The sequence below is a fragment of the Equus caballus genome, chromosome 1, assembly GCF_041296265.1.
Source record: "Equus caballus isolate H_3958 breed thoroughbred chromosome 1, TB-T2T, whole genome shotgun sequence".
In the NCBI taxonomy this organism is placed as follows: domain Eukaryota; kingdom Metazoa; phylum Chordata; class Mammalia; order Perissodactyla; family Equidae; genus Equus; species Equus caballus.
The window spans coordinates 168607832-168621492 of NC_091684.1; the positions used below are offsets into that span (position 1 = coordinate 168607832).

Sequence of the window (13661 nt, forward strand, 5' to 3'; positions counted from 1 at the left end):
CATCAGCGTTTTTCCCATTGTTTTCAGTGAATGACTTGCCTGTTCCAAGTAACAGACAGACAAGGATTCTATAAAATGCGATCCAATAGCCATACATTTATATTTCTTGACTCAAAACTCACTCACATATATTCATTTTTCTCTAAACATTCACTGACCAAGAAATGGTAATTTAACCAGGGCTGGTAAAACTGGGAAACTAGTGCCAAAAAAAAAATCTACATTTAACTGTCACATATTTACATACTCCACTCCCGACATAAATCCCACAGTACTCTTCTTTATCCTTTTCCTGCCCCTCCATCTCTTCCATACCTTTCCTTTCATTCCTTTTCATAATTTCTATTATAAACACATGACAATATAGAAAAATACAAAACATAGATGATCAAACTTTTTAATATTAAAATTACCCAAAATATCTTTTTCCACAGTGATCTTGAGATGTTGATGTATATACTTACATATTTTTGCAGTATATATGTATAAAGATCACATCGCATGAGACATACTCCTTTGTAACCAATTTTTGTCACAGTAATTTAGTGAATATATTAACAAATCTAAATTTGCATAATTTATAATGGTTATATCAATTTTGGTATAAATCTTATCAATTTCCTCTTTCTGCATATCTTCTCATATCTTATTTCTTTCAAATGAGCCTTTAATTTTTCACTTTAGATTGGATAGTGAATAGATCCAAATATATATTATAGATGGACATCTTAGAACTTTCTTATTTGTAATGATAACTACAGATATTCTCTTTAAAAAAGTGGTTGGTAGCAATTTTACTCACCTTCGAATAGTTTTTTAGCAGAACTAAGCTTCAAATGCTTGAAGATAAGCTGTCATGACCTTATTTTTATGACTCTGTGGGGCCCTGAAGTTTTTACATGCTTTTAGCATATCATGATTAAATGTTTTGTTTCAGTGAAGACATCATTATTTCTCAGTTTCATGTTTTAATTTCTCATCATTAATCTTAGAACAGAACTCTCAAAAGCTCAAAATCTCTCTCAATCCTAGCAAAGTACTGAAAACTCTCTTTCCAAGTCTTCTGACACTCTTTCTTTGGGCTTTGGAGTTTCACTTGATTTAAAGTATATCTTACTTCTCCAAGCGACTTGTTGTAACCACAAGTATTGGAAACTATCAGAGGAGTAAGCCATTTCATTTTGTGCTATCATCTGCTTAGATTCAACACTCTTTCCCTCATTGGCTGATCACTATTCTATGTGTGATTAATGCTGAAGATTCCACAGGTGTGAAGTAAAAGAACAACCAGAGAGTACATTCTCCTAGAGTATGTGTGGACAAATGTGATTAAGAGTTTGAACATTCCAAATATGGCTGACCATTCATGACGTAGAAGATGTGTTGTTATATATGTGGATAAGACTGAATAAGCCAGGATTATCACACAATAAGCATGGTAAAACAGCTCTTTGTTAGGAGAATGTTGCTGTTTGCTCCTAATTACTCCACCTTACCTGCCATATTCCTACATGATTCCTTTCCTTGTCTCTCTGGTCTAACTTTCGATTATCTCATTTCTCCTATTTATTTTCCTTTTGCATGCCCTCTCTGTATGTTTCTTAAGTTCACATTTTGTCACTTGAAACATATTTTCCACAAACTCATTGATGGGGAAAGAATGTGACAATGTTCAGTACCCATATTTCTCAGTTCTTCCCTAATTTCTACCTTCAGAATACTTCAGCTTCTCTTCTGAATGAGTCAATGGATGGAGCAAATTACTCTCTTGTATCTGAATTTGTACTGATTGGACTTTCAAATTCATGGGAGATGCGTCTTTTTCTCTTTTGGTTCTTCTCTGTGTCATACATGGGAATTATCCTGGGAAATCTCTTCATTTTGTTCATGGTAATTATTGACTCTCATTTACACTCTCCCATGTACTTCTTATTGGCCAACCTCTCTCTTTTTGATCTAGGTCTTTCCTCTACCACAGTGCCCAAAGTGATCTCTGATCTTTTCACAGACTGCAATATGATTTCTTTTCCAAAATGTATGATGCAGATATTTTTTATTCATGTCATGGGTGGAGCTGAGATGGTGCTCCTCATAGCCATGGCATATGACAGGTACACTGCAATCTGTAAGCCACTCCACTACCTGACCATCATGAGCCCCAAAATGTGTGTTTCCTTTGTAGTGACTGCGTGGATAGTGGGGATAATCCATGCTGTATCTCAGTTTGGTTTTGTCCTAAATTTACCCTTTTGTGGCCCTAATAAAGTAGATAGTTTTTACTGTGATTTTCCTCGGGTCATGAAACTTGCTTGTGTAGACACTTATAAGATAGAGTTTGTAATCATTGCTAACAGTGGATTTATATCTATGGCTACCTTCTTGTCTTTAATTATGTCCTATATCTTCATTTTGGTCACTGTCTGGAAGCATTCTTCAGGGGATTTATCCAAAGCATTTGTCACATTGTCAGCTCACATCACAGTAGTGATTTTATTTTTTATGCCATGCATATTTCTCTATGTGTGGCCTTTCCCTACAATATCACTGGATAAGTATTTGTTCATTTTTGTCTTTGCTATCACCCCTGTCTTGAATCCTGCCATCTATACATTAAGAAACAATGACATGAGATTGGCTGTGAGAAGACTGGGCAAACAGATTGTGGGTTCTAGTGGGATCTCATCATGAACGGAACAGACCTAGACTACAAGATGCTTCAGACTCACCAAGAACAGAGAGTCATGTGACTGTCATCATTACTGTGGTAGAACTATTATTCGGGGAGATAGTTTAACAAACATTCAACTGTGGAAATTGGTTGTCAAGCTAGAGATTACTTTATTTTGCCATCTATAGAGAAGAAATTTACTTCATTCACGTGCTTCCATTGAGAGGAGAGATGAAAATATAAAGCTAAGCTGATTTCCAGGAGTAAACTTAATAGTATTCAAAAGGCTTTTTCTGGGTGACATTTTTTGGGCATTGCTAATTGTATTGACTTTCAATTATAAATAAATACCTAAAAATTGATAAATATATCTCATAGTAAGCTTATGGATTCAACAAATAAAATGAGAGCTTGAGTAAAAAATAAATCAAATAAATTGTGACTTTTAGTTTCTATCTTAATTTCAGTTTAACTCAGAATAAGAAGAAGATCAATAACATATCACGTATGTTAAATCCTGAACATAGACTTGACTTTATCTTGTGCTTTCTCAGCTTAGGATTCTATTTTAGTTTTGTGTTTAGGTTTGAGTGACTGCAGGTAGAGAAAAAATTTATTTAATGCTATCAATACTTTAGATAAATACAATCCAGAGCTTTTTGCACTGTTTTCTGCCTCTCTATTATTCTAAAATTTAAGACCTTCCAATATTTAATCATCCAGGTTTATTTCCCCCAAAAAGGTGTAGATATAATAGTTTTTTCATAGAAGAATAATAACCCAAAGCTGTGTGTTTAGAGGTCCTGCTTTCCTTGAATAAGTTTTCCTGGTCAAGCAAAAGATCCCCCAAGAGTTACATATCTGTGTTTGATAGTCTTGGATAAATGTAAAGCCAAAATTGGTGAGGCATATTCAATTTAATTGAGGATTTTTATATTTGGAATAAAAAGTTTATTGAAATTGCATATAACTTTTTCATATATTTGTTTTTATTGCTCTGTAATCTACTCACTTAAAAGAAACAAATGTATATGTTTTTTTCATCCTGTGTTTCTCCAGAAAACTTTCCAATAAAACAAAACAAAACAAAACAAACTAATGCATATTTATTTTGGCTTGTGTTTCTCCAGAAACATTCCAATAACATCTCTGGCTTCCTCTGTGTAAATAAATTAATAATACTTCTTTAATGTTTTGTTAATCATCTGTTTGAGAATTTCTTCTTTACTTAATCATTGCTAACCACTCACTCCTTCAAATACTCTATGGGACTTGTTAAACACTAGAATCTCCTAATTTTCCTCCCACCTATTGGAGAAGTACTTCCCAGTATCAGTTTGCTGAGTTTCCCTCATCTCTCAACCATCAAACTGAATGTTCCTCAGAATTGCATCTTTGGCCTATTCTCACTCTCTATTCTGTCCCTGTGTGGCATCCATTCCTGTGGCTTTAATTACCATCTCTAGCTTTTAGCCAGGGGCTCTCAAAGTTAGGGTACTAATTCTTGAGTTTCCAATCCAGAAATCTAACAGCCTACTTACCTGATTCTTCAAAGATATCTCCAACTCAAGAAGTCTAAAACTAAACTAATCATCTTCTCCTCAAACCTGCCCTTCTTTCAGGTTCTCCAGTCACAATTATTGGCACCAAAATTTACCCAGTTTCTCAAGTGGGAGTAAAACTGGACTGCTCCTTCCCCCTGATCCGCAATATTAAATAAATCAGCAAATGCTATTAATTCCACCTTGTAAACACCTCTTAAATCTGTCCTCATATGTTTTCTACAGTGTCACCAGTCTTGTCTAAGGCTTCACATGTCATTTTTGGAATAGAATATTAAGTTACTTATGTGGTCTTCCCACTTCAAATCTTATTTGCCTTAATTCCCATTATCTACACTTCAGTAAGAGAGATTTTTAAAAATATAAATCTAACCATGTGATTGTTTTGCTTAAGACCCTTCGCATGCTTGCCACTGCCCTTAAATAAAAATATTAATTCCTTTTGAAGGTTTATCATCCAAGACCTGACTCCCATCCCCCTCTCCAGCTTCAGAGGACAACCTGTTCTCTTTCTGCAATTCTGGAGCCAGTCTGGTTTTCTTTTACTTGCCTGAAAGCTTCAAATTCTCTAATCTCTGAGGCTTTGCATTGGCTAATCATTCTATCTGAAACATTTGTCCTTCATGCTTTGCCAATTAACATCAATTCATTCTTTAAATCTCAGTTTCAACATCATTTTACCAGGGAAGACTTCCCAGAACCTGCGTTCCAGAGAGTTCCTTCTACTGTGTGTTATTATAGCACTTTCGATTACCACTTTTGTAGTGTAGTCACATTCATGATTTCTTATTCAATGCATGTCTTCCTCATTACATTTTAAGATCCATGTGAGGAGATGCTTGTCCATCATGTTTACTGATATAACATCAGTGACAGTAACAACAGTTTAGAAAATGCTCAATAAATATTTATCATTAAATAAATAAATAAACCCAATAAAGAGTAAAAAAATTTGCAATGTGAATAGTTTATTGACTAGGGTCTGAGCTTTCTTTTTACATTCAAACAAAATTCATAAGATTAAAGTACTTCCTCCCCTTTTCTTTGTCCTTTTCTCTTCTCAATTTTCTCTGCCTCTACCTCCTCCATTCTCTGTAATGAAATCTTCTGATGAGTTCCTTTTACAGGCTTATATCAATCCAGATCTTGAGCCAAGCTCAGCTGAGGCAGCCTGTAAATCATTCGTCTCATCCCTCTCTGATACCCCCAGGTCTCACAAACAACATTAACAGTTCTTGCTCCTCTGTTGCCCCAGGAGCCTTCTCCACTGCAGAGCAAATCTATGATCCACGCCCAAGGAGATAGCCCTCAATCACAGCATGCCCAGTGCCTGGCTGCCTGACTCCCTAGGACTTTATTTCTGCTTAGGTTCTCCCTCATTCATCTTAATATGTTGTTCTGCCTGGTACTGTAGTATCCCACCTAAAACAAAGGCATATCAGGACAGGAGCACATTGGCATAGTAGAATGATTTATGGGGCTTGCACTGTGTTGCAGAAGAGCCCTCTTAGGGGGGCAATATGAGAAATTTTCCTTTATTCTCATAGTAGTTGTGTTTCTTATAAGCAACTATGTTGTTTTACCTCATCTTGCATATGCTATGATTCATGCAACTGACCATGCATCCCTGTATGCTTTTAAAATATTCCTGCCTTCATTATTCTTCAGTTTTTATCCTTGCTTATAAATTTTTGGAATGTTCATATTTTTCAAAAATTAATTTGAGACCAAACATTACTCTGCAGCTATTCTAGAGAATATAATTTTCCGTTGTTTCTGAACAGGAGAAAATGAAATACAGCTCTAAACAAATACAACTCTAAACAAAGATAGGGCTTGACGCTTTGAGGCCTCCATGATAACCTGGAGATCAGATTCTTTGCATCTACATATCAAAGATAAAGCCAGTCTTCGCCAGAGAGATATACTAGACTTGTCTTGATGGGTTGTCATAGGTCCTTTGAATGATTATCTTTCTCTCAGGTAAATATGCTTCTGTTACAGACAACTCAGAACAACTCCCTACATTTTTTTTTTTTCGTGTTTGTATCTATTTTGCCGTGATCTCTTAAGAAATTGATCCAATAAAATGCAAATAATACTGTATCCAGTAAACTCAGGAAAGATAAAAGTCAAAAGAATTCAAGAGGATCTTCATCCTCACCACTCTAAATTTTGGGAGCACACATAGACATTCACGGGGAAACATTTGCTATAATTGATAGCATGAAAATAATCAATTTATTCCCCTATTATCAATTATAAGAATTACCTTTACAGATGAGGGGTTTTGTATTTATTTTTTCAAGTTTCACCCAGAGTACTATAAGTGAAGGTATGTCTCTCCACTCAGGATATATGTCTGCACCCTTATCTGTTATTCCAAGCAATTCATAGCCCCAAGATCCTCCACCCTGAATGGGGATTATTTTCCTCCAACCAATATATTACCACAAAACCTTCCCTCTTGCCCTCTGTTTCATCATCAGGCAATTCTTTCATTATGTCTCTCTTGGGGAAACGAATGTGACTCAAAGATTTAGTTCCCAGGAGAAACTAACAATGGGCTGGGTATTGGTCGTGTCTGCGGCAGCAGTAGGTCACTCTCCTATGCAGCTAATTAACTTCTTTCCCATTATGAAGAATCTTACATATAGCTTTGTTTTGGGGGGAGGCGATTATTTACAGAAATCAAGGCTAAGCTCTCTAAACTTTTCTTCTCCTAAGAATGCACAATTGTGATTAAACTGACAGGTAGGAAAGATGCCTTTATATTACAAAACTCCCCCTGTCATGGTTGCTTCCATCTCTCTAACCCCCTCAACTCCACTTCAATTTTTGCTATTCTTAAAATATTTGTGTCAGAAATTTTGTCTTTTCTGAAACACTTTTGTTCATTTAACCTATAGCATCTCTCTCCTATTCTCAAATTTCAATCACTGAATTGCATTGTCTTGTAAAATTAATTCCACACACACACACACACACACACTTTGATATTTTCAATTTATCACCTTAATGTGAAAAATTTTCAAGATTCATGTGTTTCCGACTTTTGCACCAACTCATTTTAAACTTTGCTTTCCCTTGTGTAAAACAGACATCTGGACTCAGCTATTCCCACCTTATTTGAGGACCAAACTCTGTTTTAAACCAGAAGAAGGGAATCTCTGTCCTTGACCTTCAGGATTCTGATGTGGTTCCCTCTCCTTCAATATTACTTTCCCAAAGATTTGACAGCTCCAGCCCATGCCTAGTCTGAGAGGCTATGCTCCAATTCAAAAAGATCTGGCCTCATGCCAGGGGATGGTGTGGAGGAACTGGTGGTTATAAGTTCTGAAATAGATCTGTTCAACGACTGACCAGGTTGTCTGAAGAACCAGGAAAAGGGGTTGGGAAGAGGGACACCCAATGAAAATGGAAATAATTTTTTATGGAGAGAAGGCCAATTTTATTTTAAATGAAATAAGAACTCAGGGATGAATAGTTAAGTTAGAATGACTTATTAAATATAAATAATTTCAATTAAGTTAGAATGACTCCATTAAATATGAATAATTCTAGCTTTCTTCATGACTTTTTTTTAATTAAGCAAGTGTAGAGCATTATTGAAGAAGGCTATTGGACTGGAAGTTAGGCTGACTTGTGGTTCTGTAAATGTATTGCTGTAAACACACTGGCTAGCCTTTTAACCCTACTGAGCTGTTTCTCTACTTGTAGAATGAAGTAACTGAACAAGGTAATCTCAAAGTACTTTCCCACTTCTATACAAACCTATAATTCCAATAATCTTCTTTTGTTCAATACATATCTAAATTTCCCATTTAAAGATGTTTCTCCTCAGGCCCTGAAGGACTGACAAATTTTAAATCTCCAATAGGAGATACGGCAAACTCTATGGGGACTTGGCTTCTGAAGAACTCCTGGGAGCTTCACAAAGTCACCAGTGTTTCTAAGAAGGCAGAGAAACCAAATGTGTGGTCTTTTTCTCCAAACAAGCTCTCTCAGATCATCAGGATTTCTTCAACAAGGATACATACTAATTCCAGATGTTTGTAAAAGAAAGGGTGAGGCTTCCTTCATTTATATAAATACTCACTTTTTGTTTATATATTTAAATGGGTTATCACCAGGAAGTACAAGCTTGTGGAGAAGGTATTATTAAATTCAATTTCTCTCTATATTTTTGAGAGCTACTATTTTATTTCTTATGTGAAAGATGTAGTATCCATTTCTATAACATTTTTAATCAAATATTTCTTGAGCTTTTTCTATGTGCCAGCCACCGTTTCAGGCATGTGATACAGTGTTGAACAAAGAAGAAAGTGTCCCTACATCATGAACTTTAATTTTACATTGATGTTAAGATAAAAATATTAGAACCAATCTAAGTAAAATACTGCCTGGAGGCTAAAAGTATGTTTTTGATCAGTCACTTCTTAATTTTCTAGAGGTGACTCATCTCTCAGTTAGCTGACTCATCTCTCAGTTAGCTGAACCACCATGTCCAACTACCCACTTTATTCTACCAAATCCTACTGCCATATCCATGATTCATATGCTTAAAGTCTTAACTTTTCTTCGTATCAGTGACTATTTTTCCTACTGCTTTACTGTTACTTCCCGTCTTTCCAGTCAAAATATACCTAAAACAGTGAATGATAGCTCACATAAAATTCAAACTCTTACATGTTCATAATATATCAATGTGTGTTGGTTTAAACTATAACAGGCAACCTAAGCAAAGATGTACAATGCCCCACCAATGCTTCTTTTGATCATTATCTTATCCTCCTTATTTCTCCTTTAGGATCCTTCTTCTTCTTTTGTCTTTCTTTTCATTCTCCTATTATCTTTCCAATTTATCTTCATTCATCCTCTTTCTTTATGTCTTCTTTCCTATCTGTTCCTTAGACATGCTAGTGTCTCTGAGTCCATCATGTTGATTACATTCATAGTTCCACCATTTGAATTGTGATTGTCCCATTTTAGAATGGTTAAAGATCATAAATAGATTAAATTGCATGTTATAAATGGACCTTTTGACTATTTAAGCTAATATGTTCATGTAGGGTAGTATTTTCCTTTTTAACAAACTTAATTATTGAGCAGCCCTGATGGCTTAGTGGTTAAAGTTCAGCATGCTCTGCTTGGCAGCCCAGGTTTGGTTCCCAGGTGCAGAACCACACCACTTGACAGTCAGTTGCCATGTGTTGGCAGTGGTTCACAAAGAAGAACTAGAAGACCCTACAGCTATACAGAACTATGTACTGGGGCTTTGTGTGGGGAACAAAAAAAGAGGAAGATTGGCAACAGATATTAGTAAAGGGTGAATCTTCCCCTGCAAATAATAATAATAATAATAATAATAATAATAATAATAATAATAATTCTCTCTCAAACTCCAAGGAAAACACCATTTCAGCAGTACTAACCTAATAGTACTGGGAATTTCCAGAATTGACAAATTAATTCAAAGACTTTAATTACTTTTATAAGGTGAAAATGACTTTTGTGATGAGAATCCTAAAGTATTGGGTTTATGTGTTCTATCTTAGTTTAATAGGACAAAACATTTGATCTTAAAGTGTCAACATGATTCTTCAGCCTCAGCTTTATTTCTCCAAAGACACTGAATTGGATGGTGAGCTTAAGAAATCACCAAATAACTTCTGCTCAACAGAGTAGAGGATATTCCCATGAAATCTTCCAGGGATGAGTTTATTAACTCTATCATGCTCCCCAGATTCAAATCTACTCCCCAAATCCTTTGTCCTTATGCCCCTGTGACTTGGGTGATTTAAATATGAGTGAGAAGTCCAGTGATAGCAGTATGAAAGAATTGAAAATGATAAAATATTTTTCAGAGAAAATGCAAGAAAGATTATGTAGGAGAACATCTAGATGAGAGAAGATAGAAAACAATGTAAAAATTGATCTAGAGACAACAAAAATATTTGCATATTGTATAAGAAGGAAAGAAATCATACCTAATTGTCTCTGTCTGCTGTATTCTTCACAAAGTATTATCTCTTCTATCCCATTGTACATTGCCTCTATTTATTTGACCATTTATTGTGTCTCTCTTAATATTTCCCACAGCAGCATTACTAACTTTTCTCACTCTGAACTGAATGAAACCACCAGAATATCTATTTTCTTTATTAGCTATTTCCTGGTTACCTGAATTCATTCCAAATGGCCAACCCTGGTCAAAATGAAACAGAGGAGATGCTTTGTCAATTAACTGGATGTAATACCCCAAGAAGTTTCAACTTCATCATAATTTTTTGAAAAGTCTAAGAAGTTTAATCAGGACCATTTACTTATTTAGCTATATCCTCTCCCACCTGCCTTAATAATCTCATCTATTAACCAATTACTGGCAGTTTATGAAAATGGCCGATTGGATGAGAGAAGAATTAGAGTCCTTTACTTCTTCAGTTGGTTTGTCTTCTAATAATTACGAGTCAATTCTTTTTTTCAAACATTCTTAATAAACTGTTCCTTCAACACTCCATGCTCTTTGATATTTTTATAAAAAAAACCTAATAGTTATATAATATGTGTACTGAAAGGTATTTCAAAATGTGAAACACTTTAAAAGGCTCTAAAAAAATCAAAATCATCTACATTACTTAAAATTTGACTATGTAATTTGATCACTTTTATTGCACTTAATATTATAAAGAAAAATCTTCCTAATGCTATGATAAACTCTTTTTTAAACATTTATTTTAATAACTGTATTACATCCCCTTATGTACATATATTATAATAGATTTAAACCTAATGTTTGGCATTGAAATTGTTCAAAGTTTTATCACCCTAAAACTATGTGGTGAACATTTTTGTGCCAAAAACTCTTTCTGTACAAATAGAATTTCATAAGGAGTATTATTTTACCAAATGTTATGGATTCAAGACTCTTGATACATGATTTCAAAATATTTTCTTTAATGTTTGAATCAATCTATATTTCCTCCAGCAATGTGTGAAGGTCCCTATTTCACTGAGATTTTCCCAGGTTTTTTACATTTTCCTTTTAGCAATCATGCTTACAGAAACCCTCTGAGTGTTTTTGTTTGTTTTTTTTCTGGAGGAAGATTCACTCTAAACTAACATCTGTTGCCAATCTTCCTCCTTTTTTTTCTTCCCTGCCTCACCTCAAAGCTCCAAAACATACTTGTGAATAGTTATAAATTCTGGTTTGTGTATGTGAGCTGCTGCCACAGCATGGCTACTGACAGACAAGTGGTGTGATTCCACACCTGGGAACTGAACCTGGGCCACCAAAGTGGAGCAAGCTGAAATTTAACCACTGGGCCATCAGGGCTGGCTTCAGACTTTCCAAGTTTTGATAATAATATTGCAAAAGTTTTTTCTAATTTAATACAAAAAAAGTAGTGTTAAATTCTATCTTATTTCTTAGGAGATACATATGCTAGGGGATATATATATATATGTATATTTTTTTAATACAGGCACATATATATATAGTTTACATTTCTGAATTCTATCTTCACAAGATCTGTCTATTCATCTATTAGATCTTGGAGGTTTTATTGAATGGTTTGAACTCTCCTTTTTTATGAAGATATCTCTGACACATTTCAAACTGAAGTATGATTTGAGTGTTGGCTTGAGGGGATCGTTTTTAGGCACATATAGGAAACAGCTTTCAGAAGTGTCTTAACTGTTATGCATTTCTATACTCATTTTTAACTTTTATTTAATTTTATTATTCTTGATTATAGTTTTAAAAGGATGTCTATTTTTATTTTTTAAAATCATTTTATATACTCATATACACACTTGCAATTTTCTAAGATTACCTATTTATTTATTTTTCTTTTTAATTTTTATTATATTCTTACACCTGAATTCCTAGAGTTTATTTTGTGCATTCTTTTCTAAGATCTTAAGTTGCCTGATCAGTTCATGCATTTGAATAAATGAGAGTATTTAAAGCAATAGATTGCCTCTGAGTGCAGCTTTGGTCATACTACATTAATGTCTTATACTCTGGGTTCCCATTATTTTGTAAATAGTTTACCATCAATTAAATAGAAGGTTTTTTAATAACCAATTTTAAATTATCAACATTTCACACATTATGTTCAGTGCTCAAAGTTGATTCCTTCTTTCGTTTCTTTCAGGTCACTTCAGAGTCTTCCTTTCTTTATGATTCAATGGACCAAGTAAATGGCTCTGTGGTGACTGAATTTGTGTTACTGGAACTTGCACAATCCTTGGCAATGCAGTTTTTACTTTTTCTTTTCTTCTCTCTATTCTATGTGGGAATTATCCTGGGAAACCTCTTCATTGTGTTCACAGTGATTTTTGATTCTCGCTTACACTCCCCCATGTATATTCTGCTGGCTAATCTGTCACTTGTTGACCTGGGCCTTTCATCTACCACAGTTCCTAGGATGATATCTGATCTTTTCAGTGATTGTAAAACAATTTCCTTCTACAATTGCATGATACAGATGTTCTTTATTCATCTGATGGGAGGAGCTGAGATGGTGCTGCTCATAGTCATGGCATATGACAGGTACATAGCAATCTGCAAGCCTCTGCACTATCTAACTATTATGAATCTCAAAATGTGCATGACTTTGATACTGGCTGCTTGGATTGCTGGGATGATTCATGCTGTGTCTCAGTTTGTTTTTGTCATAAATTTACCTTTCTGTGGCTCTAATAATGTGGGAAGCTTTTATTGTGATTTTCCTAGGGTTATTAAACTTGCATGCATGGAAACTTACAGACTAGAATTTGTGGTCATTGCCAACAGTGGTTTTATATCTATGGGCACTTTCTTTTTCTTAATTGTATCATATATCTTTATTCTGGTCACTGTCAGAAAACATTCCTCAAATGATTTATCCAAAGCATTCTTCACTTTGTCAGCTCACATCACTGTAGTGGTTTTGTTTTTCACTCCATGCATGTTTCTCTATTTGTGGCCTTTCCCAACCAAGTCATTGGATAAATTTTTTGCCATTGTGGATTTTGTTGTCACTCCTGTCTTAAATCCTGCCATCTATACCTTAAGGAACAGAGATATGAAAGTGGCAATGAGAAGGCTGAGTCGACAAGTTGTAAGTTCTAGGGAGATGACATAACAGATTTCATTGATAAAAGCACGAGATGAATGTCATGGACTATCAGGACCCTCATGATCACCATAAATGCCATGGAATGTGTACAATTTCATAATTGCCTTTAAAAAACTGAGACATCTACAGAAAAACAGGTATTGAATCAAAGAATTTCATTTTCAAATGAGTTGCAGTAATTGTTATTAATTGTAAAACATAAAGTATTGTATATTTCTGTCTAACCTACAAACCTAAATTGTAGTTACCATCAGTGACCACATTCAATTTTCATGTGATTATTTTATATCTCTATATAAATATATA

At 34.6% G+C, this 13661-nt stretch overlaps 2 protein-coding genes across 2 annotated transcripts; both read left to right on the top strand.

Moving 5' to 3' along the window:
- Positions 1 to 1746: 1746 nt before the first annotated feature.
- Positions 1747 to 2688, top strand: OR4G25 (olfactory receptor family 4 subfamily G member 25). Its single transcript, XM_001501982.5, has one exon. The coding sequence runs from the start codon at positions 1747 to 1749 to the stop codon at positions 2686 to 2688; it is 942 nt and encodes a 313-aa protein (XP_001502032.5).
- A 9734-nt stretch (positions 2689 to 12422) lies between these two features.
- On the top strand, positions 12423 to 13361 carry OR4G2 (olfactory receptor family 4 subfamily G member 2). The gene has a single exon (NM_001391560.1). It carries the CDS (start codon positions 12423 to 12425, stop codon positions 13359 to 13361), a length of 939 nt encoding a protein of 312 aa, NP_001378489.1.
- The last annotated feature ends 300 nt before the right edge of the window (positions 13362 to 13661 follow it).

Bases quoted from the DNA above. Each gene is read 5' to 3' on its own strand.
- OR4G25 (XM_001501982.5), top strand. From the start codon at position 1,747: ATGGATGGAGCAAATTACTCTCTTGTATCTGAATTTGTACTGATTGGA.
- OR4G2 (NM_001391560.1), top strand. From the start codon at position 12,423: ATGGACCAAGTAAATGGCTCTGTGGTGACTGAATTTGTGTTACTGGAA.